Source organism: Pipistrellus kuhlii, unplaced genomic scaffold (genome assembly GCF_014108245.1).
Source record: "Pipistrellus kuhlii isolate mPipKuh1 unplaced genomic scaffold, mPipKuh1.p scaffold_m20_p_8, whole genome shotgun sequence".
NCBI classification, from domain to species: Eukaryota; Metazoa; Chordata; class Mammalia; order Chiroptera; family Vespertilionidae; genus Pipistrellus; species Pipistrellus kuhlii.
In genome coordinates this window covers 33,172,661-33,198,724 of record NW_023425584.1, presented here as the reverse complement: position 1 = coordinate 33,198,724, position 26,064 = coordinate 33,172,661, and the positions used below count along the sequence as shown (strand labels likewise).

The window sequence follows — 26,064 nt, the reverse complement described above, 5'->3', positions numbered from 1 at the left end:
ACACTGTGGGAAATAAAGAAGGAAACTTTTTGGAAAACTATTTAAGACATTTGGTAAATACTGGGAACACAAGGTCACATGAACCACAAGGAAAAAGCCTAAACTCTGGCTGCCACGAGAGCCAGCAGCGAGGGTAATAACTGCCGGCAACTCTGACAGGTGGCCAGCTCTCACTTTAAGAATCATGTTGCCTTCTGTGATCTGGTTTGTTCCTTCAGTTGGTTTCCTCAAGTGATTTTATGAATTAAATCAAAGCTAAGAAGCTCTTTGCATTTTTAAGTTACCTGCCCATCACTGCAGTGAAGATGAAATAGCTCCTCACATTTTTCCCACATTGGATAAGTGAATGTGGAAATGTAGGAAGAAATCCAAATGTAGTTACAATTATTAACCAAGTGGAAATTATATACTGCAGATTCTGTGACAACTTTTTACTGTGTCACCAAAAGAAACGAGTTTTGCCAGTTGGCTCAGTTGGTTGGAGTATTGTCCGCACACCAAAAGGTTGCAGTTGATTCCAGTTAGGGCACACACCGTGGTTTGGGGCAAGTATGGGACACAAACAATTGTCACATCAATGTTTCTTTCTTTCCCTTCCTCTCTTTAATATATATATATATTTTTTAAATAAGTCCAGAGAGGAAGGGAAAGGGAGCAACAGAAACCTCAATGATAGAGAAAATCATTGATCAACTGCCTCCTGCATGCCCCACACTGGGGTCTGAGCCCCCAGTTTGGACATATGCCCTGACCGGGAATCGAATCATGACCTCCTGGTTCACAGGTCGACGCTCAACCACTGAGCCATACTGGCCGAGCTCTCTTTCTCTCTTTAAACATATGCTTGGATGAGGATTGAAGAAAGGGAGAAGAGGAAACAAGTTTGAACAAAGACATCTCACTGCTCACACTCCCTGCAGATCAAACACAGAAGGAGACACCGGTAGGAAGAGGGGTGGACATGCAATCCACCTGTACCGCATGGCACATTAACTCCCTGTCACCATGAGAAACCTTCAACAACGAGAACATCTCAAAGAATATTCTTTTCAGAAAGCTACAGTATCACTTAAAAAATATAACACCTACATGGAGATTCTTCTGATTGGACTTGCTTCCTATGATCCTGCCTCATTAGGTTGATTCCTGGAAATCCCTTTGTACCCAACACAACTAACAACAGGAAAACAACTATTCTCAGACACAGAGAAAGCTGGCAGCAACCTCCAACAGTCCCCACTGGAAATGGCCTTCAGGTCCTATTTGCAGGGCTGCCCAGTGCCAAACAGCATGCAGTTAGTTATAGGAAGCAAGGCATTAACCTGGACTCAGCTTTCCCAAAGCCACTTCCAAAGTAGCATCAAACAGGATTCCCATAGGAAAGAGGTTGTTACCCTTAACAAAATCACACTTGTTCTTTTGAGTAACAACATTAATGTGGTGAGACATTTTATTGTTCACGTCAATAGCAGGCTTATTTGCATTTATGCACACCTGACCCAGAAAATAACTGACAAATATCCCAAGAGTGCCAAAAGAATGAAAAGTGCAGTTGTTAACCTAATTTGCCTATGTGAGAATGCTTTTAAAATTCATTCTTCTTAGAGAATAGAGCATCAGCCTGCAGATTGAAGGGTCCTGGGTTCGATTCAGGTAGAGGCATATGCCTAGGTTGAGGGCTAGATCCCCAGTAGGAGGTATGCAGGAGGCAGCTGATCAATGATTCTCTCTCATCATTAATGTTTCTATCTCTCTCCCTCTTTCTTCCTCTCTGAAATTAATAAAAATAAAAAATTCTTTTAAAAAATTATAACAGACATCTCCAATCACGCAAACATTTAAGAAAACCCCTTGAAAGCAGTGGAAGGCACTAACAGAGCTGACTTAATGAAATCATAATGAAGCTCACATCCTGCTCACAACCAGAACACTTGGCCATTGTTGCTGTGTGGAGACTTAACCAGGCATTCCCTGTTACGCCCTTGCACTCAAGACTTTTAATTTTAAAAAGATTGATAGGATCTCTCATCTTGAAAAGAATCATTCATTTAATAAAGGATAATCATACTTAATAGGAAAAAGTCTTTAGAGATGTGCATGTGATTGGAGGTACGAGTACACACATCCTGTGAAAGCACGGATGTTGAAGATTCTGTATATGTTATGTCTATGTATCTACATCTGCCTTCAGTCGCAGGCCCCTTTGCCAACCCCAACTCCAGACTTTAGCCTCCCTCTGTACAACTTCCTCATGTGGTGACACCCGACACTGCTAAACATCTGAGAGATTAAGTTTTGGAAATTCCAAGAATAGAACTATACCAGAGAAGATGGCTTGAATAGTCAGACAGTAAGTTTTATATCAAGTGATCATACTAGCCAAACCAGGGCACATTTTAGAAAAAGAAAGGGTACTATTATTAATTATTCCAGGATAACAGGCTTAAAACAGAATTGTTCTAGGCAGAAGCAGAAAATATGGCCATTCTAGAATATACCCACCAAATAAAACTTTTTTTTTCAATTCCAAGAGATATTTCTATTGTTCTATAAATGCCAAAATATACAATAAATCACCTCATTTTAGGCATGCTATTTGATAGGGGTAGAATAATAGGAACTATGGGGGGAACGGAAGGTAAGATATGGCTAAGACTTGAAATACTTGAAATACGCTGGTTGTCCAAAAAAGAAATGCAGGAGCTGATGGCATTCTTACTCATCCAAGATTTGAAAGGACACAGAAGCATTGCCTATTAGATGACAGCACTTTCCAGAGCCATTTTCTCCCCCAACTCAGTCACTAAAGACACAACTGCAAGCCCAAAGTAATATGTACACCTTAAATCCAGAGAGAAGGTTAGTAAGAACGTTGAATGGGATTCAGAATCTACAAGATTAACAATTTGTTATGTGACCTATAATTCAGAAGAGGTTGATTTCTCCTAATATGATACTAAGAAGTTAACTTAAGTAAATTTTAAGACACTGAAAATAAGACTGTACATTTGAAAATAAGAGTTTAAGGAAATATAATTTCTTATGTGCATTTATTTCCCCTTGTTCTGTTTTTCCCTCGCCCACCTGCTCTACTCTGTGATTTGAGGCTAGAGCTCTGCACACTGCATTTCCCAATCCTCATGCTGGGTGGCTTCCTGTTTCCTTTCACCAATGGGAAGTCCTAGAGAGGCTGAAAGAGGAGAGGAGAGGAAAGGGGCTTCCTTCCTGGTTTCCTTTTCTGTCAGCATCATCCCAGCTGCAGCTGGATTTCCAGTTGTAGAAATTTACCTTCAGATATGCTTGCAGATGTGTAAAGTAACACATCTTCAAAGATATTCACTGAAGGATCAGGTGTAAAAATGCAAGACTGGCAACAAGCCTACATGTCCACCAAAGAGGGCTGGTTGATTTAATGCAAACAAAGCAGTAATAGAAGAATAAAGTAACAAAAGAAGGGCATAAAACATATAGAAAGCAAATATCAAAATGGTAAAAGTCTTTATCAGCAAGTACATAAATGTAAATATGTTAAACTCTTCAATTAAAGGCATTGATGGACAGAATGGATAACGAAATATGACCCAATATTATGCTGTCTAAAAGGGACTGATTTTAGACCCAAATAAATAAGCTGAAAGTGAAAGTATTGAAACAGATATTCCACACTAACAGTAACCAAAGACAGCTGGATTGGCTATGTTGATATCAGACAAAATAAACTTCAAGACAAAAAAAAAAAAATCATTACAAGGGCCAAAGAAAGACCTTATAGAATAATAAAAGAGTCAATTCATCAAGAAGATATAATAATTATATGCACCCAACAACATGAAGAAAAAAAAATGACAGAATTATAGGGAGAAATAGATAGTTCTGCACTAATAGTTGGAGGCATTATTACCTCACTTTCAATAATGAATAGAACAGCTAGACAGAAAATTAACAAGGAAACAGAAAAATTAATACTATACCAATTCAATCTAATAGATGTATACAGAACATTCCATCTAACAATAGCAGAAAACACATTTTCTCAAGTACATTCAAGGACAGACTACATATTAGGCCAATAAAACAAGACTCAATTAAATTTTAAAAGATTAAAATTATTCAAAGTATCTCCTCTGACCACAGTGGAAGGAAAATGGCTATCAATAGCAGAAAGAAATCTGGATTTCCAAATATGTTGAAATTAAACAACATACGTAAAAAAACCTCAATGGGTCAAGAAAAAAATAAAGTAAATTAGAAAATATTTAGAGATTAATGAAAATAAAAACACAACATCTCAAAATGTATGGAGATGCAGCAAAAGCAATGTAAAGAGAGAAATTTATAGCTGTAAATGCCTACACTGAAAAAAAAGAAAAGAAAAAGAAAGAAATATCTCAAGTCAACAACATAACATTCCCTCTAAAGGAACTAGAAAAACAAGAGCAAATTAAGTCCAAGTCAGACAGAAGGAAATACGGTAATAAAAATTAAGAGCAAAGAGAGGAGAAATAGAGAATAAAACAGAGTCAACAAAACCAAAAGTTGGTTCTTTGAAAAGATCAACAAAACTTATAAATTTTTAGTTAGAATGACCAAGAAAAAGAAATGACAAGAACACACACACAAAAAAGGAATGAAATGAAATTGTTTGTACCAATCTTACAGAAATAAAAAGAAGTGTAAGACAATATTATGAATAACTGTATGCTAACAAATTATATAATCTAGGTGAAAAGAAAAAATTCTTAAAAACACATAAATCATCAAAACTGACTCAAGAAACAGGGCATCTGAATAGACCTATAACAAAGGGATGGATTCAGTAATTAAACATTTCCAAAACAAAAACCCCAGGACCAGATGGCTTTACTGTTGAGTTTTACAAACATTAAAAAAAAAAATTAACACCAACCTTCATACAAGCTTCCAAAAATAGACGAGGATGGAACATTTCCTAACTCATTCTGTGAGGCCACTATCACCCCAATAACATAGCAGACATCACAGGCCAATAGCCCTTCTGACTACAGATGCAAACAATCCTCAACGATATACTGCGAGCAGTCCTCAGGACACCTGACGCCCGACAGGCCGAGGGCCTGGGCTCCTGCCCCTTCCTCATCGCACTTCTCATCTCTCCTGTCTCCATATTGAAAAAAGCCTTCAAATAACCTTATCGATTCAAGGAGAGAGGTAGATTGGGTAAAACCTCCATGATTATAGTCCAACAGCCCATTTTCAACTCTTTCTCTTGACTCTGAAGATCTTCGACTGTACTGTTACCCTCCACAATGAAATGTACTGGTTTCACTCATGGTTCACTAGGTTCCAGGTACATTAACAGGTGCCAGATAAAGAAGTCCTTATCCATGACGACCTTCAACTTACAATACAATCCCAAGTGCTTGTTTCACCCACAGTCTCTCAGATTAGTGATGGTTTGCCATTTCTGTCAGATCACCACCAGATTTACCCCCATCACCCTTAAATTCGTTACAGAAGCTGCTAGTGATTCTGGTTACCAGGGCAGAACCTTCGGAAGCAACTGGGGTGAGAGCCAGTCCATCCTGTCCCATCACCTTTATTTCTAGAGCAGAAAAAAGGAACAAACCTGGAAAGGCTGCGCGTCTGCAGTCTGGGGCTTAATTTCAGGAAGTAGTCTCTGAAACCTCAGAAAAGAATCTTAATTTAGACAGAGGTATTTCACCACCAATGCCAGCCTCTTCTGCTAGGGAACTCACACAAAGCAGCACATTATGGGGCGGGATGGGGTTGGGGAAAGGAGGAGAAGGGGTAGTGAGGACAACTTTAAAATTCACATAAACCTGTCATCATTAAAGGAAGTGAAGCTGGCACTATTCAGGCCAAAGGAATTTCCTTCTGGTATCACCACCATCTCACTTCTCAATAAAGGAGTAGTGACTAAAAAACGGTTAGGCAAAGAAACAGTGAACTAGGGGATTTAGGGTTTCTTTATAAGATTTCTATTAAAAGAGCAAGAACTAGTCTCTATACCAGATTGTTTATAATGCTATAATCTGGCATGGAGGAATCGAAATCAACATATTATCTAAAAAGAGTTCTCTAACACTGAGTCAGACAGGAAGGAAAAAATCCTATACTTACCACTTCTACTTCCTCATCACCTCACTATTCCAAAATATGTCAATTTAGACCTTGAACTCTGAGAATGATAACAGGCACAGCAAAAAACACTAGTGTGATGTGAGATTAATGACAATTAATGGGGAGGTATGATCTTTTCTCTGCATTTATTGAAGAATAAGACTGATCCATTAAAAAATTAATCTGACCCAATGTTCCACTCCCAAAATATAATTAAAATACTACATATAATTTTAAAAAATATCTAACAGTCTCTCCCACTTCATACTCCAAAATGGTTCTATTTTGCAAGCCATATCTATAGACAGATTTCATCAGAAAACTGTGTAAAAGATAAAGAGAGAGTGAGATTTTCTCCTTTCTCCCAGACCAGCTCCCTCCTCCACTCCCCACCCCCAATCAGCTGGGAAACAGTCCCAGATTCTCCTCCAGCTCCATTTGGAAGTCAAGCCCAGCCTTGATAAACACTCAGCCCAGGAAATGCTTTGGATCGTAGACCACTTAGAATACTTAGCTTGTCCTTTCCCAAGAGATCTTTTTTCAAACTCAGTTTGATAGGCGGTTTGGCAGTTTCGCATTTTCCCTAAACCTCCTAGAACATTGCTGAGAGATAAAATCATAGCAGGCTGGAAACTATACAAATGGTAGAGGGAAGCACCACACCCAAGACCAAGCTCCTCAAACTTCAGGGGAAAACTATTGTTCAAATGAGCTCCCAACGGTCGTGCTCCCGTGGGAATGGGGAGTAGGGAGGGGAGCAGTCTCCTGGCCGGTGCCGCTGTGCACGTTCCCTTCACAGGGCCGCCTCCCGAGCTGCTTGATGCTATTAGGACAAGGAAAGCCACTTCTGTAGAGTGGCCTGTTTTTAATATTTCTGAAATGTTCATGTCCTTGGCCCTGCACTACTAAGAAAACTGACTCAATCACACTGATATCAACCATACTTTTTTTTTTTTACATCATTATAATTTCACATCATTTCTCTGTGTATTTTGAATAACCACTAGGGCTGTGTTTGGGTATTGCTTAAAATGTCTCCAAGTCAACAATGATCTATACTAGCAAATTCTCTCCTAAACTTGATTCATGAGTTTAAAGGCTGATTAAATAACACCACAAAATGCTCTATCTCAAAGTGACCACCAACTTCATGACACTAGAATGTAAAGTTTATTTCAGAGAAAGGGTGGTGACCAGGCCTGAAGACCAAACCAAAGAAAAATAACAGCACAGGGAAGACTAAACAGAATTCTCAAACTCCTGGAAGTCACCAACATTTATTTTAATTTTTTAGTGGAACCATAATTATTGAGTAACATTTCAGTAATATATATGTTATAAATAATAAGGCACAGATTACTCAAAACATTTTTTGACAATTATCAATAGGTCAAGTAGGAAGTAGCAATAAAATAAATACTAGGTTGGTAAGCAGTGGTGGAAATTTGGAGAGAACACATATTTTCTTTCATCCTCGGTACATGCCAGTGCCAGTTCCCCTTATCCGTGTAACAATCCATGTGAGTGCTCTCTGGGATGGCTGACTGAACAGGAAAACTCTAACTGAATGATGTTTAATGCACACTTTATTTTGGAGACAAAGAAGAAAAGAACTAGATTCAGAAACAATGTTTACACCAATTTATAAAAGAAGAAACAGAGTAACTTCACAAAACAGTTAACCATGAGGAGCCTTAGACAAGCCAGCCCGTCGCAAATGCTGGCCAACAGCCGGCTGCCACGTGACTTCACTTATTCATTGCAACAATCTTATGACATCGGTATTTTCTGAGGCTTAAAGATGAAATGTGTGATTTGCCCAAGGCTACTGGTATGTGGTGGAACTGGGTCAGCTGATTCCACTGTCCTGGGAATGGGAACAAAGAACAGTCCTTACCTCGTAAGTGGATTGACAGGAGGAAATATGATAATTCATAAAAAGTACTTAGTATAGTGCCTGCCTTGGCAAGGAGGAAGAGCGTCAGCCATTGACAAATATCTTTATGTTTATTGTCTAAAGTCACCCAGCTCCTTAGCAGCAGAGCTGGAACGGAAACCCAGGTCAGCTGTGCTCTAAAACCCATACTCTAACCAAGGTGTTTATCTGCAGTGTGGCGCTTGCATACCTGACCCCGTTTCCATTTATAAAGGCCAAAGGACAGAAGGGGCACTCCAACCAATTATGTCCCAGCACCGAAGCTTTAAAGCTAGCACCTGGCAGATTCTCATTCTAAAATATTTTTGGAAAGACTCCAAACTTTGGTGTGAAGATTGCGCAGCCTTCATGAGTGACCCAGGGCAGGGCTCAGGGAAGACAACAGCATGGGACCTTCCATGACTCCTGCCTCCCCACCCTGCGCAGTACCCTGGTGTGCGCTTTACATCTGGCCTCCTTTAACCACAGGAAGACTTTAAATATTACTGTCAATGGAAGTAGGCCTGGGGTCAAAAAATGCACTACACAACCATCAAGACTGGAGAAGTGGCAGCTGGGTTTCAATCGGAACTTCTAAGACGGTTTCAAGTAAGCATGTTGCAATCAACCAGCAAGATATTAAGCTCGTACAATGAAGGAAGGGCTAAGTAAACTTCCCCAGAATGCCCGATGTCCAAAATCGTTTGGTACTTAAAACAATACGTAACTTGCTTTACAGACACATTCACCTCCTCTGGTTGGAATGGTTTGTCAAGGGTCAAATGGGGAATCTGATGTTAACTTTGTAACAATGCACAGACAAGGTAAACAATACTTTGTTCCTCTGGTCTCTATCCACTTCATGATATACGCTAGTTGCCAGACAACCTACCACTTAGTAGTTATTCAGTAAATGTTGGTTAAAAGAAACTTGAAGACCATTTAGTCTAAACTTGGCCCCAATAAAGGATTCCTTGTAAAGCACCCTAGAAAGACTACCATTCATCATTTGCATAAACACAGTAACACTTACTACTTAGTGAAGGGGCCTAATTGATTCCCTCATTAGAGGGTTTTCACTGTTACCAAGTTCCTTTCCAAATAGTATCGCAGTAGACATCACAACTAGCTTCTCTGCCCACTGACCTGCACACCCTTCCCAGCACTTGCCACGGCTAGAAGGTAGTGAAGCCAGGATTGGAACCCAGGCCCCCGCGTCCAGGCTCTTGGCCATTATGCCACTCCATTTGCTGGCTGCTGTGCTGCTGCCCTCAGAGTACAAAAGAACCCCTTCTGCACAAACGAGAATTCACCATCTCACTTCTTGGTGGAATCTAACATCTCCCCGCTGCTATCCAGACAGACCCTCAGCCCACCCCTGCAGCCTGTGTCCTCTGTTCCCTCTACCTGCCTGGCATCCCTTACTTCACTGTCTGACTTTCAAAAAGGCCACATTCTTGCGCCATTCTGCCTTTACATTATTACCATGTGATCCCTCTCTCCACCTGAGTCTCTCCAGACCTTCAGATTCGGCTTCCACTCCAGACTTCTCTGGCCTATGAGGAGCTGCCTTTTCAATTTGGCACTTGGCTTAGTGAATGTCTTACTTCCCTGTACTGTTAAGGTCCTAGGAGAGACAACTATATTTTGCAATATTCCTTTCATCTTTAAGTCTCCTGTTCAATACTGGATGAGCCAGTGTGTATGGCTTTGGCACTTATCCTGCTTTAGAAATAATTTTAGAAAATTATTAACAAATTCGAGTGCAGAAAGTATAAACTATAAAGAAACACACTCCATTAAAATAACAAAGTGTTTCTTTTTTCTTTATACTTTTCAATAGTTACATTTTAAGAAGAAACTAGAGAGATAGATATGCTCCATTTGTATAGTAACACAACTGGGATAAAATGTATTTCTCTGGTAATTAATTAAAATGATTATTCTCTAACTAGAAACCTTTTTGTTCTTTAACAAACTATCAGGCCTTTTGAACTGAGTTCCTTTAAAGTGTCATGCATTTCACACCTATCGAAAGAAATACATTACATCAATCAGGAGAGGCTGATATGATGCAGAAACACATGAACCTCTCAGAGGTTTATTCCTCGCTAACATGGCACATCCAACACAGGTTGGGCCTGGGGGGGCAGGCCGGGGCCTAAGGGGACCCTCTGGTCCACTTATGCAGTCAGGGACTCTGGCTGATAGCGGTGCCACCCTCTGATACCCAGTTCAGGGTGCTCCATGGCAGAGCTGCAGGCTCTTACTACTCTAGCCCCAAAGTGGGGCAAGTCACTTCTCACAGTTCCTGGCCATAACCAATCATGGTCCCACCTAACGGCAAAGCAGCTGGGAAATGAGACCTAGTCACTGAGCAGGGATGATTGCCACAAAGGCAGCTCTGGAGATACAAAAATGAAGCAATCCCTGATTGTTTGCACACAGTACGCTATCACGATGTGAAAGAGCGGAAAAGGGAACAGAGAACCTCTGGAAGAATACAGGAGAAACTAATAACACTGTGGCAATAATAGTTTCCTCTGTGGAGGCAAGTTGGTTGACAAGGGACAGGGAGAAAGGGAGACATTTTTAATGGGTATCCTTTCATAGCATAAGCATGCATGATCTATTTTAAAACTAAAACATTTTCTAGGCTATGATGTACACACTTCAAATTAATGAAGTGTTTGTTTGTTTTTCTGAATAAAGTCCAACCTATTCTAATATAAGAAACTCCAAATCCTCGTCTCCTCCTGTATGAAATTAGACACCTGGAGTAGCAGTGCCATCATATAATCCTTTTGTAAAGCCTGCTGAGTGATCTTGGCTGGCTCTGTCTGTCACTACTAAGCAGGTAATGAGAAGAGTACTAAAATTGATAAAAATGACTCCTTCTGGAAGTTATTTTACTGTTAATTCAATTTAGCAACCACTTTCTAAAGTGAAACTCCTTTCCTGAAAGTATATATTTTTGTTCTGCTAAGCTGAACCCTATACAAAATACAGCAAATAAACCCTCCTGGGTTTCCAAAAAGAAAAACAACACTGCTGTTCAGAATGCATTAGAATATGGAATGCTCTGAGAGAGTCTTTTCCAAACTCACAATCAACACCGTCAAATTACGTTTAAGTGCTGCACTTGCCAGATGTGCCAGGGGACAGCTCTGGAGCTCATGACAAGACAACCCAGCCGCATAGCTGTTCCATTCATGCGGTTGTCTTCAACAAGTGGAATCCTGCTGACAGTCAGCGTGTGAAGTAAGCCATAAATTATGCAATAAGTAACAGGTCAAGTCTCTAGAAAGACTTCCATAATTCATTTCAATTTTAATATAAAGAACAGGACTAAAAAAAGAAAACCCAGGCTCATAATATCCCATTCACAGTATTCTAAATACCAGGCTCCAAGAGAAGTAGCGCTCTATCAAGGTTATGGGATATCCTCACAGGTTTTATTTCTAAATTTATGCTAAGCATATTATACAGCCAACATTTTACTACACCAAGTGGGTACATAAATAGCCTGTGAGTATGTCTCAAAAGCTACAATACACTGTCCACATTTATGTTTTAGCAGAAAATCAACTACCACACATTGCTTTCAAATATAAGTATTATGCTTTCTAAACTGAACGTGTTTGGGTATATGAAAAGCATTTTCCTTATCAGGTTTCCTGATAACAACTTGGGCTCTTCTGAAAGGTCATCGGCACTATCATTGAGCCTGCTTTTAGCTTCCAGACAGGTTTACTCAACCAATATTAGTGATTTCCCAAACTGTATCTCAATCCCCCCCACCCCCAAATCACTGAGGTAAAGCAAATAACCTAAGTTGCCAAGCCTATCAGTGTCTTACATAATCCATTATTAAATCTATGTGGGGAATCAGTAATTATTACATTGCCTATATCGCAACATATGAGACCAAATCCAACGTGAGCTTAGGACAACAAAAATGAAAAGAAATTTTAGTTCACACTGTGTTATGTATAAACTGAAGACAGATGGCATTATTCTGTGAGTATGCAAACAATTTCCAGGACTTTGAAGTCAGAGACGGCCGTAATACCAAATACCACTGATTCTTGGACACATTTTTTGATATGTTAACATCTCTGAAACCTTCAAACGAATCATATGTTATACTGTAATTATTGGTGTTTCATGTTTAGTGGTATGACTTTCAATCAAAGCCAACTTAGATTACCTGAAATATGAAAATGTTAATAATAGCTAACATGTATTGAACACTGACTATGTACCAGATACTGCATGTGGATTATTTCATTTAATATCCACAACACTAATTTTACCCATTTTTATAGCTCAGGAGACTAAGAGGTGAGGTCACTTGTCTAAAGGCACAGACTGGCTCCATCCCAACTTTTTCCCTCTGCTCACTGACTTTATGGAGGGAAGAGCTTTGGGGCCTGAGAGGGCCAATAATTTCTTGAAGCATGGGTTCAAAGGTCAGCCAAGCATCCTAAAAGCACATTTTATAAAATGAATATAGGAGCGAAAATACAGAGCTCCAAACATCAAGAACAGATTCATAAATATATAGAAAGCCTTTAGCATAGGTAAGAGTTGGTGATCATCTATCTACTAAAAAATTATATACTTGCATAAAACCATTTTTTCTCTTTCTACACAATCTGAATTCAATTTACAAACAATTAACATGAATGTTTCTTCCTTAAAATACCTTATTATCTTTAGAGAAATGATGTAAGAATTCATTCCCCAATCTGAATTTCTGTTTAAATCTTAGTATTGAAATAATCCCAAATAAAAAAACACACACACTATACAACAATCTAGAAACATTCTATAATACAAGTTGACAACGAAATTTGTTGGGGTTAGTTTACATATAAAGACACCACTCCTAACTCTTGGCAAAAATGTTTGGCACTTTTACAAAAATGCATCTTTTGTTTCATACTACTACAAAGAAGGTACTACTTTTCAGAAGTTGATTAAACAGTAGCTTTACCATTCTTACACTCAGCATATACAAAACTATCATTATACTTTAAAAACAACAACAACAAAAACGGTATTGTCTACTTATTTGTTAGCTGCCTTCCTAACACCCATTTTTCCTATTCCTTCAAAGGCTCAGGCCTTTGTTGGGTAATACTAACACCATTGCTAGATTCCGTGATGGACCTTAACTGCTCAACCAGTACCTCCCTTCATCCTAGCCACAGTGTTTGGTTCAGAGATGCACACATGACCCAAATTAGGTCAACCAGACGAGAGGATTCAGCTCCAGGACTCCTACTCCAAGAGTGAGCTGTTCAAGAAGTGGCCTTACAGCCTTTCTGGTTAGAGCTAGAAGCAGAGAGCCACGGGAGCTGCCCGTAGTGACCTTTTGAACACACAGGGAAGAGCCAGGAAGGGCTCTGAGGTCACAGCACTGTGAAATGAAGGGAGACCAGCTTCTTGCCATACACACGTAACTGGTGAAATCTGAATAAACCCTGTCAACTGCACCAATGTTGATTGTCCAGCCGGGTTTTGATATTATACCATAGTTTTGCACAATGTTAACAACGGGGGAGGGTAAGTGAAGGGCACAGGACCTCTCTGTACATTTCTTTGCAACTTCCTGTGAATCTATAATTACTTCAAAATTAAAAGTTAAAAATATATTGCATATTTGAAAATTGTTGAAGTACATCTCAAAAGTTCTCATCTCAAGCCCAGCCGGAGTGGCTTAGTTGGCTGAGCATTGATCATCCTGTGCACCAAAAGATTAGATTCCTGGTCACCCCTGGATTGCAGGTTCAAACCCCAGGTGTGCACATAGGGAAGCCAACTTATCTCTCTCTCTCTCTCTCTCTCTCTCTCTCTCTCTCTCTCTCTCTCTCTCCCTCCCTCCCTCCCTCCCTCCCTCCCTCCCTCCCTCCCTCCCTCCCTCCATTCCTCTAAGTATGTCCTCAAGTGAGGATTAAAAAAAGTTTTCATCACAAGGAAAAAAGTTTTTTAAAACTAAGTAATGTGATAGATGTTAATCAGACATTGTGGTGATCATATCACAATGCATACAAATATCAAATCATTATGCTGTACACCTGAAATTAATATAATGTTATATGTCAAAGATACGTCAATTAAAAAAGCACACAAAAGCATAACTAATAACAATTGTTTTTAAAATAATAAAAATTAAATAGATAAAACTCACATGGTGTGTGAAAAGTATGCATCTATTTCTTTTTGGACTAAATACATGGAATTTAAGTTTGTAATATAGTAGTCTGTATAACTTTGTCATATTATTTTAATAACAGTACTAGTTATTTGAAAATAAATCTGAATCTACACAGGAGATTTCAGGAAAACCTGGTATGTAGACAAAATATTACATAATAAATTAGAAACTAGTTATTAACGTTTTGACTAAAATTCTTTTTAACCCTTTTTAATATAACGCCCAAATACAGACCTAGATTTTTTTTTACATAAAGGTATATGCTAGTGCCTGGGGAGTGCCAGCATGAGTTTCAACAAGCCTCCTGGGTGACTCTGACATATACCAGGGCAGACCATTCATTCTCAACAGGGCAGTATTGCCTAGAAGGGAGCTGGAAATTACAATATGTTCTGGGAGAGGAAAAAGCATTATAATGCTTACACCAAAGCTACACCCTACCTAAAAAATAAAGTTAATAAACAATGTCTACGGCTGCCATTTAAAGTATGGATAGGAGAAAAGTAAAGCAGAAGCAAAATCACAAAATGATACCATGCCACACCCACCAAAAAGGTTAAAATGAAAAAGAAAAGACCAAGTTTGGCAAAGATATGGAGCCACTGGAACTCTTGCACACCACTGATGCAATGCACATTGGCACAACCACTTTGGTAAAGTGTTGGACAGTTTTGTCAAAGTTGAACATCTGCCTGCTTTGTGACCCAGCACTTCCATTACTAAGTATATACCGAGTGGAAATGCACACATATCCCACCAAGACACACATGTGAATGTTCACAGTGCACCATTCAGAACAACCCAAAACTTGAAACTACCCGATTGCCCATCATCCAGTAAAGGGATAAATTATGGTACATCCACATAATAGCATACTATTCTGCAAAAAGGATGAATGATAAACAACCAAACACAACAATATAGGTAAATCTCACAATAGAATGTTGAGCAAAAGGAGCCAGTCACAAAGGAATGAAGGCTGTATGATTCCATTAATAAGAAATTTAAAAGCATGTCAGGGCAGATTATCATCTTTGGGGAGTGGGGAGTAGAAACTGAGAAGGGAGTTTGTGGGGGTATTTCAGGTACTAATAACATTCTATTTCTTGATCTAGATCAGTTTCTTCAGCACTACTGACAGTTTAGACCGGATAATCCTTTGTTGTGAGGGTCTGAGTGTGCATTATAGGATATTTAGTGGCATCCCTGGCTTCTACCCACTAGATGCCAGTACCACCCACACAGTTGTAATGATAAAAAATGTCTCCAGACATTGCCAAATGCCCCCTGGGAGGCAAAACTGCTCCCAGTTGAAAAATCATTGATCTGTGATATAGTTACAAAGATACGTTCAGTTCATGAAATATCAACAAACTGTACAGTGCCTTTTTTTCTGTATGTATCGATATTTCAATAACAGAAGCAGGAAAATATTTAGGAGATAACTATCACAGGCATCCCAGTGAGAGGTGACATTGCCTAGGACTAGGGTGATAATAGTGGAAATGGAGAGAAGGAAAACAATTCAGGATATGGTATATAAGGTAAGAGCTGACAACTTCTAGAGAATGAGAGAAAAAGAGAACCAAGGAAGACCCCAATGTTTTTTGTAAAAGCAACTGACTGGTTGATGATGTCATTTACTAAGATGGGGTAATTAGGGTCAGAGCATCTTGGGGAATGGTTAAGGAGGGTGATAAAAATCACAAGTTATCCAGAGGCAACCAATGTGCTGTTCCCATACAAGAGAATATAACTCTCAACTCTTTCAAATACCGGTAGTAAGTCTTCAGTTTGGTTTGTCGATCTCTCTCCCCCATTGTACAAAATTAAACTTGTCACTGGCCATCCCTAAGTTGTCAGACCCTGGGAAGCTCCGTGCTACTGACATATCTGGCCATCCTGACACTGCTCCGGGAGCTGAAGGCAGAGGCCGTGAACACGAGGGGCTGCAGCAGCCAGGGGAAAGGGCAATGTGAGCAAGTCGCTTTGTATCTCCGCTTTAGAACCACCAAAATGAAGACTTTTATAATTAACCTTTTAACATTTTTGTAATAGAGAAATAAATAATATTATAGCAAAGTGGTTTGGGTTACAAGTAACATTTAAATAAAAAAGGGCAAGCATCTGTCGAAGAAAGAGATGACTATAGCTTGAACTAGAATGGGGGCAATGAGAAGACATAGTCCAGATAAGCTGTGGTGGAGAAACGACAGGACTTGAGGTTAAATTAGATATGAATGACAATGAAGTCTTAATTTTTGGTTTGAGCAACTGGGCAGATTTAACGAAGTGGGGAAGACTGGGAAGGATGCTTTCTGGGGAGGGAGAATCAAGAAGACCATCTTGGACATGTTAAGTTTAAGGTGTCTACTAGGCATGTTGGGGGGGAGGGGAGTAATGTCATGTTTCTAACCTTCCATAATGATTGAGAAAAAAAAGCTACCTTATCCCAGAAAGCTGGTCTAATTTTATGTGTGAATTACCCTCACTAAAGCCTAAGAAGAGTCCGATTGATGTCCCATGAGTAAATGTGAGCCTTCTCCTGCACATGACTGTTGATTTTTTGGGAAAGCATGTACATTTATTACAGTTGGATTAAATGTGCTTCTGAGTATTTTATCTGCACATGAAATGATTATCCATTTAAGATGGAAGAAAGTATTCTTTTCTGTAGAATTTTAAAAATAGTGTAGTAGTGTTTTTAAATTAAAAAAAAAACACACAAAAAACTGCATGCTAACATGTTTTGTTTTTTTAACCTAGAAATAAAAACACATGCAAAAAGAACCCAAAACCTTTTTCAACTTGGCATGATATTTTGGCTCAAGTGAGGAAATATATAGAACTCTTTGGAAACTATAAGATATGAGACATTAATAATACTGACATGTATAAACAGGCAGCAAGTAATTCTCAAATCTATAATTTGTAAAAAAAAAAAAAAAGTAAAAATACAATCCAGTAATAGTTAGGATTTTTATCCCACTGATCTAATAGGGGAAAAGGCAATAAATTACCTGCCTGATATAGAAAAAGCAAGAGATAACCAACCCCAAATGACATTCCAAATAAATGATATAAACCAGCACTATTATTCAGAATCAAGACCCCAGTCTTTCAAAGGCCTCACCATAGAAAGTAGGTCTAAGGAGGACCAGATTTCTGAACCTGGAAAGAATCATTTAGGGTTACTTTGATACTAGAGGCCCAGTGCCCTAATTCGTGCATGGGTGGGGTCTCTCAGCCTGGCAGGCAATTGAGGCCAGGGGGAGGGACCTGGAAGCTTGGCCTGCCAGCCCCGATTGAGGCCTATGTGCATGTGGGGGGCGGCCGGCATGGGGAAGGAACCTCGGGAGGTTGTCCATTGGGAAGGCTGGCTGGCCTGGGGGGCGGGGGCGGGGCGGAATGGGACCTCGGGAGGTTGGCTGTGGGAGCACACTGACCACCAGGGGGCTACTCCTGCATTGAGCATCTGCTCCCTAGTGGTCAGTACATGTCATAGTGACTGGTCGCAGGTGGAGGGCCAATTGGGGGGGAGGGACCACAGGTGATTGGCCAGCAGGCCCTACCCCCTGGTCGAACTCCAGGTTGAGGGGACAATTTGCTTATTAGACTTTTATTATATAAGACAGTACCAAACTGCCCTCCTTATTCTATTGTATCAAGTTACTGCTCAACCAACAGTGTGAGTTTCTGCTTTCTATACCTTTGTCATCATGACATATTTTTAAACTCTTTGGTCTCTCCCAATCTGCTAGATGAAAAACTGTTTCGCCTTTAATTTTAATTGGTATTTTATTTAGTATGAATAGGGCTGTGTCTTTTTACATATTTAAAATTCATTTTCATTCTTTTCTGTGAATTATCTGTATTCTTTGCCAAATAGGTTACTGGAATTTTTCTCACTGATTTTGAAGGCTCTTTATATATTAAGGAAGCTAGACTTTCATTTTCATACAGATTGCAAATTGTTTTCCCTAGTTTGTTTTTGCATATTGAGTTTTAACCAACTTTATTTTTCCATGGAAAAATTTTCTATCCAACTACTATACTAAAGTTTTGTTTAATTACTAATAATTGCTTTTCAGCTGATTCTTTTGCATTTAAGATATAAAATCATATCACCTGCAAATAATAGCAATTTTGCTTGCTTGCTGATATCTTCCTCTAGTTCACATGTGTCAAACACAAGGCCCGCGGGCCAAATCCGTCCCGCCAGGCCTTGCAATGTGGCCCGCACCGCGCTGTCATCACTGCACTCCACTGCGTTTCCATCACAATGACAGTTTATGACTGTTCAGTAAACCATTCGGCCCGCGATTTAGGCTGGATTTTAGATTTTGGCCCCTTCTCTGATTGAGTTCGACACCCCTACTCTAGTTAATAACAACTGTGACAGTGTACATCCCTGTATTGTTCCTGATTTTAATAGAAATGCTTCCAACATTTCATAAGTGAAGATGATGCTGGCTTTGGCTTTCAACATGATTTCTCTAACGAACTTTCTGATTGCATAGAGAATTTAACAATTTGTTCTTGAGCATTATTTTTCCATGCTTAGCAATAGGTTCTACAGTTCTTCTTCAGTGTCAATGTACATTCTTACCTTTAGCATTTACATGATTATTTAGGAATAAGAAGTAACAGGAATCTAGGATTGTATTTCCATTGTGCTACTCTATTAATAATTCATAACTACTCATCAAGCTATTTAATTAATATCAAGTACTTGTGCAATATAAAAAGGCAGGCATTATTGCATTTTGAATAGAAAAACTAAGTCATGAAAAGATTATAATTCTACCCACCCTCCTCTCTTCACTGTGGCACTTTTGTGAATAGAATTCAGACCTTCTGATTTCTAATCCAGTGTTTCAGCCACAAGAACACACTGTAGCCTTCAGAGAATTGAGCCATGCCCAACATACGAAGAAGAAAACAGGCTGCCATCTACCACCCGCAGCATCACAACGTCCTCTTCCAGTCTCCAAAAGCACCCTCCACGTTGGACTCAGGAGCTTCAAACATCTTAAATGCATCACTCGGTAGCCAGCATAATACAATAGGTTCATGCTCAGTGATACACCATGTTGCCGACATTCCTTAGCCAATTAGAATTCCTTTCGGCTGCGATGGAGGTGTACACAGCTGGAATTACAGAGTGGGGTGCATCGCCAGCCGCACTGATTGTACATTATTTAAGCCTTGTTTTAAAACAATAAAAGGATTTTCCCCCTTTCATCCAGAAATATGGAAGCGTCATTCCACTTAGTTAAATATCTAAATGGAGTAAATTGCATCTGTAGACACAACAGTAATTCTAACATTTTAAGAAGATTTGCCTGATCTAGACGGCTAGGAGCTTTTGTTTTCCCAACAGAGCTCTGCAGCTCTTCTTTGACTAGAGGGCCTTAGGGACCAGTCAGCAGAGTCAGAGTGCTGTGGACAATAAGCCAATCTAAGGTAGGGGGCCTTCTCTCAATGAGACTCACCTACAACAAGCCAGCCAGTAATTTAACTTGCTCAGTGACCCAAACCCCATACTATTTTAATTAATTCTCTATTTGTTAAAAAAATATTTAACCTCTAAAATAGTTTTAAAATTGCAAAAGTTTGACTCAAATAAGAATCCTAAAAGTTAGGGTTTCTCAACTAGAAAATACCAAAATTATTTCATCATGTCAGGTTTTTTGAACTTCCTTTTCAGTCTAGCACACACTAAAATAGATAATTCAGCTATTTTAACTTTTAACCAGTGCCCACAAATGTGTTACACAACAACCAGTCTAGTTAACTGGATCATTAAGCTGATGTTGAAATATTATGGGCCAGTCTTTCTTTTTTGTATTCCTGGGGAAATACTTCCTCACCAGTGACTCAGCCGCCAGAACCTCCCCGGTTCATCCAATGTTCCACACTAGAACCTGAAAACGTAACCAAACAGAGAAAATGAAAACCTGAAGAAGAGAAGGAAAACTCCAAGTTCAGACACCACTGGCAAAACTGCAAAATAGAAGTTTTGAAATCCGACAAATAAATGGACTTGCAGTAAAAAATTTTACTGGGACACAACTACTGCAAAAATACAGACAGAAATAAAGTACAAGAGACATTTTATTTCTCAAGTCTGTTAACTGGATCAAGAAAATGAAAAAGTAAAAATGGATTTAAAAAAGTTTTTTCTTAAGACAACACAAACGTGACCAAATAACAAAAAAACAATAATAGTCCTATATATGGCAGAATGTGACTCCCTTTAAAGCAGGCGTCTTCAAACTACGGCCCGCGGGCCACATGCGGCCCGCAGAGGAGTCTGATCCGGCCCGCCAGGATTTTTGGGCAGTGAGCGCAGCCAAGGTGTTACAGTGGGAATTAGTAGTTCATATAGTCCGGCCCTCCAGCTCTCTGAGGGACCGTGATCTGGCCCCCACTTTAAAAAGTTTGAGGACGCCTGCAGTTTAAAGTATAATTGCAGCTTAAGTTTTGCAGTAAGATTTGATTTAACCCATTTCACATCCTTAAATAATTCAGCTTAAAGTACCTTGACTGGACTTCATAAACTTGAGGCCAATCTTGAGGAAAATATGTAAACGCAGGTGCAGTGCAAGGCTAAAAACGGATGGCTAGCAATTCCATCTTATCTGAGTGGCAACTATTAAAAGTTTTGTCTAACTTGCTGAAACCGGTTTGGCTCAATGGATAGAGCGTCGGCTTGGGGACTGAAGGGACCCGGGTTTGATTCCAGTCAAGGGCATGTACCTTGGTTGCAGGCATATCCCCAGTAGGGGGTGTGCAAGAGGCAGCTGATCGGTAACTCTCTCATTGATGTTTCTAACTATCTCTCTCCCTTCCTCTCTGTACAAAATCAATAAAATATATTTTTTAAAAAATAATTAAAAATAAAAGCTTTGCCTACCTTGTACAAGGGAGGTTCTTTGCTGGTACAAAGAGAGACAAAGGCAACACTCTTAACAGCTTTATCTTTCTTATGAGAAATGTAACTATTTCAAATCAATTAGGTCACCTGTTATTGATCAATTAATGTTACTAAAAGCTATTACTACTGCTATTTCCCTCCAAGTTGCATCAACTGGATGCCAAACATAAGCCAGCCTTACATCACATGAGCTACAACTTAAAAAACAGCCTCCATTCCCCTATGCCTTCAAGGGAGGTTTCTCTCACCACCTCTAAGTGGAATTAGAATTTTCTCTTTTCACAATACACAGTCACAATTCAAGAAATAGAAAAACACAAAGAGGTCTTGAGAGTATTTCAAGGCATAAAAGCACAGAGAAGTTTAGGCTTTTGGTATTTCATCTAACTGGTTAACATTAGAATACAATTTAATTTGTTTGAAGAGCATTGTGGAACCCTTAGAGCTCAAAATTCCATTCTTTTACCCAAGTGGCCTAAATACCATATCTGGGATTCATTTGTGTACCACATAAGAACAAAGTTTTTGAAAATCCTGCTTGAATTTAAAATAAAAAGGTTTCCCAAGTGTTTAGCCAGTGAACTCTAAAATGTCTGCAAGATAATGCCCTTTAACAAAGATCTCTCTATTTTGAAAATATTGTGCCCAAACCTACTGATACCTTTAAAAACTATTACCCTGCTAAAATACCACAAAGACATCCTTTTAAATTATATTCTTTTAAATATAAAGACTCAAACATTCTTCTACTGTTTAGGTCAGATTTCCAAAGCAGTTCAACAGACCACCAAATAGTTTTTAAAAATAAAAGGGATTCCACAGAATTTTTTTTTTAAAGAAGTCATAATTGTATTCAATACAAAAAAGTAATAGTTGGCATAAATCAAACACAAGTTATGTGTTTTAACACAAAATCCTGAATATCAGGATTGAGACCTAACAAAACATAATCACCCAATATAATTTGGAATAAGTCAAAATTGATAGATCCTGTAACAAGGAGAATGAAATAATGTTATAAATGGTGTTAAGATCTCATTTTAAAAAAAATACATATTTTATTGATTTTTCTTAGAGAGAGGAAGGGAGAGGGATAGAGAGCTAGAAACATTGATGAGAGAGAAACATCGACCAGCTGCCTCTTGCACACTCCCTACCGGGGATGTGCCCGCAACCAATGTACATGCCCTTAACCGTACATGTCCTTAACTGGAATCAAACCTGGGACCTTTCAGTCCGCAGACTGACGCTCTACCGCTGAGCCAAACCGGTTTCGGCAAGATCTCATTTTATATATGCGGAAACTGAGCCCCAGAAAGGCTACATAATTTGTTCCATATCATGCAGATATGGCAGATCTGACCAGAATCACATCTTTTAATTCTAAATCCAATCTTCTACTCACCACCAAATATAATTATAGACCCCAAAGTTGTAAATGCTCTTTTATAACACCCATGTCTTCATATTTTGCACTGAATTACCCTGTGTGGTATTCACTTGTTAGAATAGCTCTCATTCTAAAAGTCATTTTTTCAAGTATCACACATGGAAATAAACTCTAAAACCTGTAACAAAAGTATACGTTCTTGAAAGATGGCTAGCCGATTTGCTAAAAGTGAAGATAATTCAAACTTCCCGACAAACTTAAAGATGAGGCCAAAACCCAGTCTATCTTCAACAAAATATCTAGTTCCAACGATTCTGCATACATTCACATCAGCAGACAACTGGCATCATGTGTGTCCACAATCATCCCTAAACTCTCAATCCGGCTGCAGCAATAACCACACTCTGTCGTGTCATTAATAACGTCACTGGGAAAAGGTGTTTTGGAAAAAACACTCATCATCTGATCCTTCACTATCAAATGAATATAAAAACTCTTTCTACATCCATGACATCTATAGTCCTGAATCCAAAAATAACTTGGGAGGACAAACCAAGCCCTCCCTTTCATAAGGAAAAAGCCCACACCCAGACCTGCCTATTAAGATTAATACATATTATACACCTGCCACAAACATTGTAACGAAAACCTATTACTTCTAAAACATTAATCACATTTCTACCCCAAAATCACAAAATCAGTTACTTTGGTTTTTAACAAGAAAACAAACCAATCTGATGTCAATTATAGATTTAATTTGTAAATGAAAACCAAATTAAAGTTGTCAGTAATTAAAGTTTTACAAGCATTACAAACTCAAATAGGTGGCTTTTATGTAATCATAAAAATAACAATGTATGCAGAGTAAGAAGTGTTTCCTACCAGCCCCGAAATAGAGGATTGTTTCTCTAGAAGCAAAGATCCCTAGGCTGTGCTGGTTACTTCACAAAACCAAGGTCTGGGTTTGGGTCCAAATCATCATCTGATCTGGTCATATTATCTGATCATAACCTGATCAGGCATTTTTATACCTACAAAGAATGATGACTCTCTTCTTGAAACAAAAAATGGATCATGCAACAACTGTGGATTTTCAAAGGAAAACAATCACCCATTGCGGTTTTCACAGCTTTATCAATGATTCAGGGCTATGCATCTGCCATGAAGTGTCCCCAAAATGCTCACTTGTCTCTTTGAAAGAAACTCTGACTGTGAAATCCTCATCAGACTGGTCGCTGAAGAGAAAAATCCAGGGGGAACCCCCCTTGCAGGGATCAGCCCAAACTTTTTACTTCCTCCTCAGAGCTGGAAATATTCGAGTTTGGAAAGTCCCCCAACAGAACGGTATTGGCATCACGACAATCTGGCCTCCTCTATACACTGAGACAAGGAGCAGCCGCCCACAGTGATGAGGAGGGAGAGAAGGGGCAGGTGAGGATGCGGACTAGTCCAGGGCCTCTGGGGCCCGCTAGCTAGCGAGGGGCACCTCCAGCACGCACCGTTGGCATTTGCGCGCGCGCGCACACACACACACACACACACACACACACAGCCACCAAGTCGCAGGCCCACGGCGGAGCTTCGCGCTCACCCTTGAAGGTGGCACTACAGAGCCACCTAGGAGGCACAGGCATCTCATTGAAGACTAAAAGAGTGGAGCAAGGAGCCTGCAGCAGTGCAGCTGCCAAAGCCAGTGGTGTGTGCGGTGGCGGTGGAGGTGGTGAGGGAGAGGGGGCGACCCACACCTCATTGGGCCCCAGGGATGGGGAAGAGAAGGGGGTACGCGATGGTAAGGTGCATTCAATGCAAAGGAGGAAAGAATGCGAGCAGCACAGTCAAAACTAGACAGTGCCCGGCCTGGGAGAGAAAGGAAGTGGACGAGACCGAGGAGGTCTGGCCGGGAGGGGAAGTGGGGAGAACAGGCCCGGGAGAGGCTAGCTACCAGGGAGGACGGAGGCATTGGAGGCTGACGGAAAGGGTGGAGGCCGCGAGGCAGAAGCAAGGGGGCTGGGCTGGGAGATAAGCGGGGGCGGGGCCAGGGAGAAAATGAGGGGCGGGGCTTAGGGGAGAAAGTGAGGGGGCGGGGCCAGGGGAGCAGAAAGGGGCGGGGCCGGGGACAGGAGCGAGGGGGCAGAGAGGGGGCAGCGGGAGGGAAGCCGGAGGGGGGACCCGGGAGGAGGCGAGGAGGGGGGCGGGCAGGAAGGAGAGGCGGGAGTCCCGGCAGGTAGCGGGAGGCAGGGAAGGCAGGGAAGGCAGAAGGTGGGCAGGCGGTGGGAGAGAGGGGCGGGGCAGGGAGGGGAGAGCGAGGGGCAGGTGAGGGGACCGGGCAGAGAGGGGAGGGAGGGGGACGAGCAGCGGGAGGCGGGCTCGGGTGGGGGGCTGCGGGGGGGACCCCGGGGCGGGGAGCAGGGGGACGGGAAGGATGAAGGCAGGGGGGCGAAGCGGGGGGGCGGGGCCAGGAGGGGGAACCGAGGGGGCAGGTGGGGGAAGGAGGCGGTGAGCAGGCAGCTGGGAGGGGGGGGGGGGGTAGACGCGGAGGGGCGGGGCCGGGGCGGCGAGGGGGCGGGGCCGGGAGCAGCGAGGGGCACTCGCCGAGGGGGGTGCCGAGGTCCTGGGACAACGGCCGCCGAGGGGGAGGGCCGCTCCCGCAGGGCGCTCCGCGGGGAAGCCGGGGCGGCCGGGGGGCCGTGCGGGGGCGGGCGGGCGCTGAGTGGGCGGCGCGGGCCTCCCCCCGCCGTACCTGTCAGACGGATCTTGATGCTGGAGCCGTTCCTGCGCGTCCCTGGGTTCGACATCTCCCGCCAACGATCGGGCAGCCGGGGATCCAGCGCCGCCGCCGCCCCCCGGCCCGGCCCGGCCCGGCCCCGCCGCCGCCTCAAGGTTACGGCTCCGGGCTGGGCGCCGGGGTCCGAGCCGGGACACCAACTCCGCGGCCCAGGCGTCCGGGCGGCGGGCGGATGCTCGAGCCAGGAGGTCCGCGCTGGACCCGGCGCCTCGGATATAAGCTCGCTCCCAGCCCAGCCCAGTCCGGAGCCGCCGCCGCCGCCGCCTTCACCACCTCAGAGCCGGACGCCTGCCGCCCTCGCCGCTTCCGCCGCCGCCACCGCCGCCGCCGCCGCCGCCTCCCGAGCCGCGCGCGCTCCCGCCGCCGGCCCGGCCCGCGCGCCCCGGCGTGCGCCCCCGCGCCTGCGAGCGTGCGCGCTCCCGCCGGCACGTCGGGGCGGGCGGGCGGGGCGCGCCGCGCGCTGGCGTTGTCTGTCCGGCCTCGGGCGCGCGGGGTCCCTGTCCCGCGGCCCGGCTTCCTGCTTCCTCCGGGGCGGGCGGGCGGGCGGGCGGGCGGCCTCCGCGGGATCCCGGGGGAGGCTATCCGGCTTCGGGAGCGGAGCTCCCCCCGCAGCCCCGCGCCCGGAGGCCAGTGCACGGCCGCGGGTGCACGGAGCCTGGGCCGCTGGTCACCGGCATCGGAGGTGCCCCGG

At 41.9% G+C, this 26,064-nt stretch overlaps 1 protein-coding gene across 8 annotated transcripts in view; it reads right to left on the bottom strand.

Annotated features, from left to right (window-relative positions):
- The window catches only part of SMURF1 (SMAD specific E3 ubiquitin protein ligase 1), a 77,877-nt gene extending 52,174 nt beyond the window's left edge, over positions 1-25,703 (bottom strand). For 4 of the 8 annotated variants that reach the window (XM_036423414.2, XM_036423419.2, XM_036423415.2 and 1 more), the window contains exon 1: positions 25,329-25,703. In XM_036423414.2, the coding sequence (XP_036279307.1) occupies positions 25,329-25,383 (55 nt within the window). In that variant the 5' untranslated portion in view covers positions 25,384-25,703. Of the gene's footprint in view, positions 1-17,391; positions 17,459-25,328 lie in introns of those variants that run through there. The other 4 variants (XM_036423413.2, XM_036423417.2, XM_036423416.2 and 1 more) reach the window with 3 other exon arrangements.
- Between the last annotated feature and the right edge of the window lie 361 nt (positions 25,704-26,064).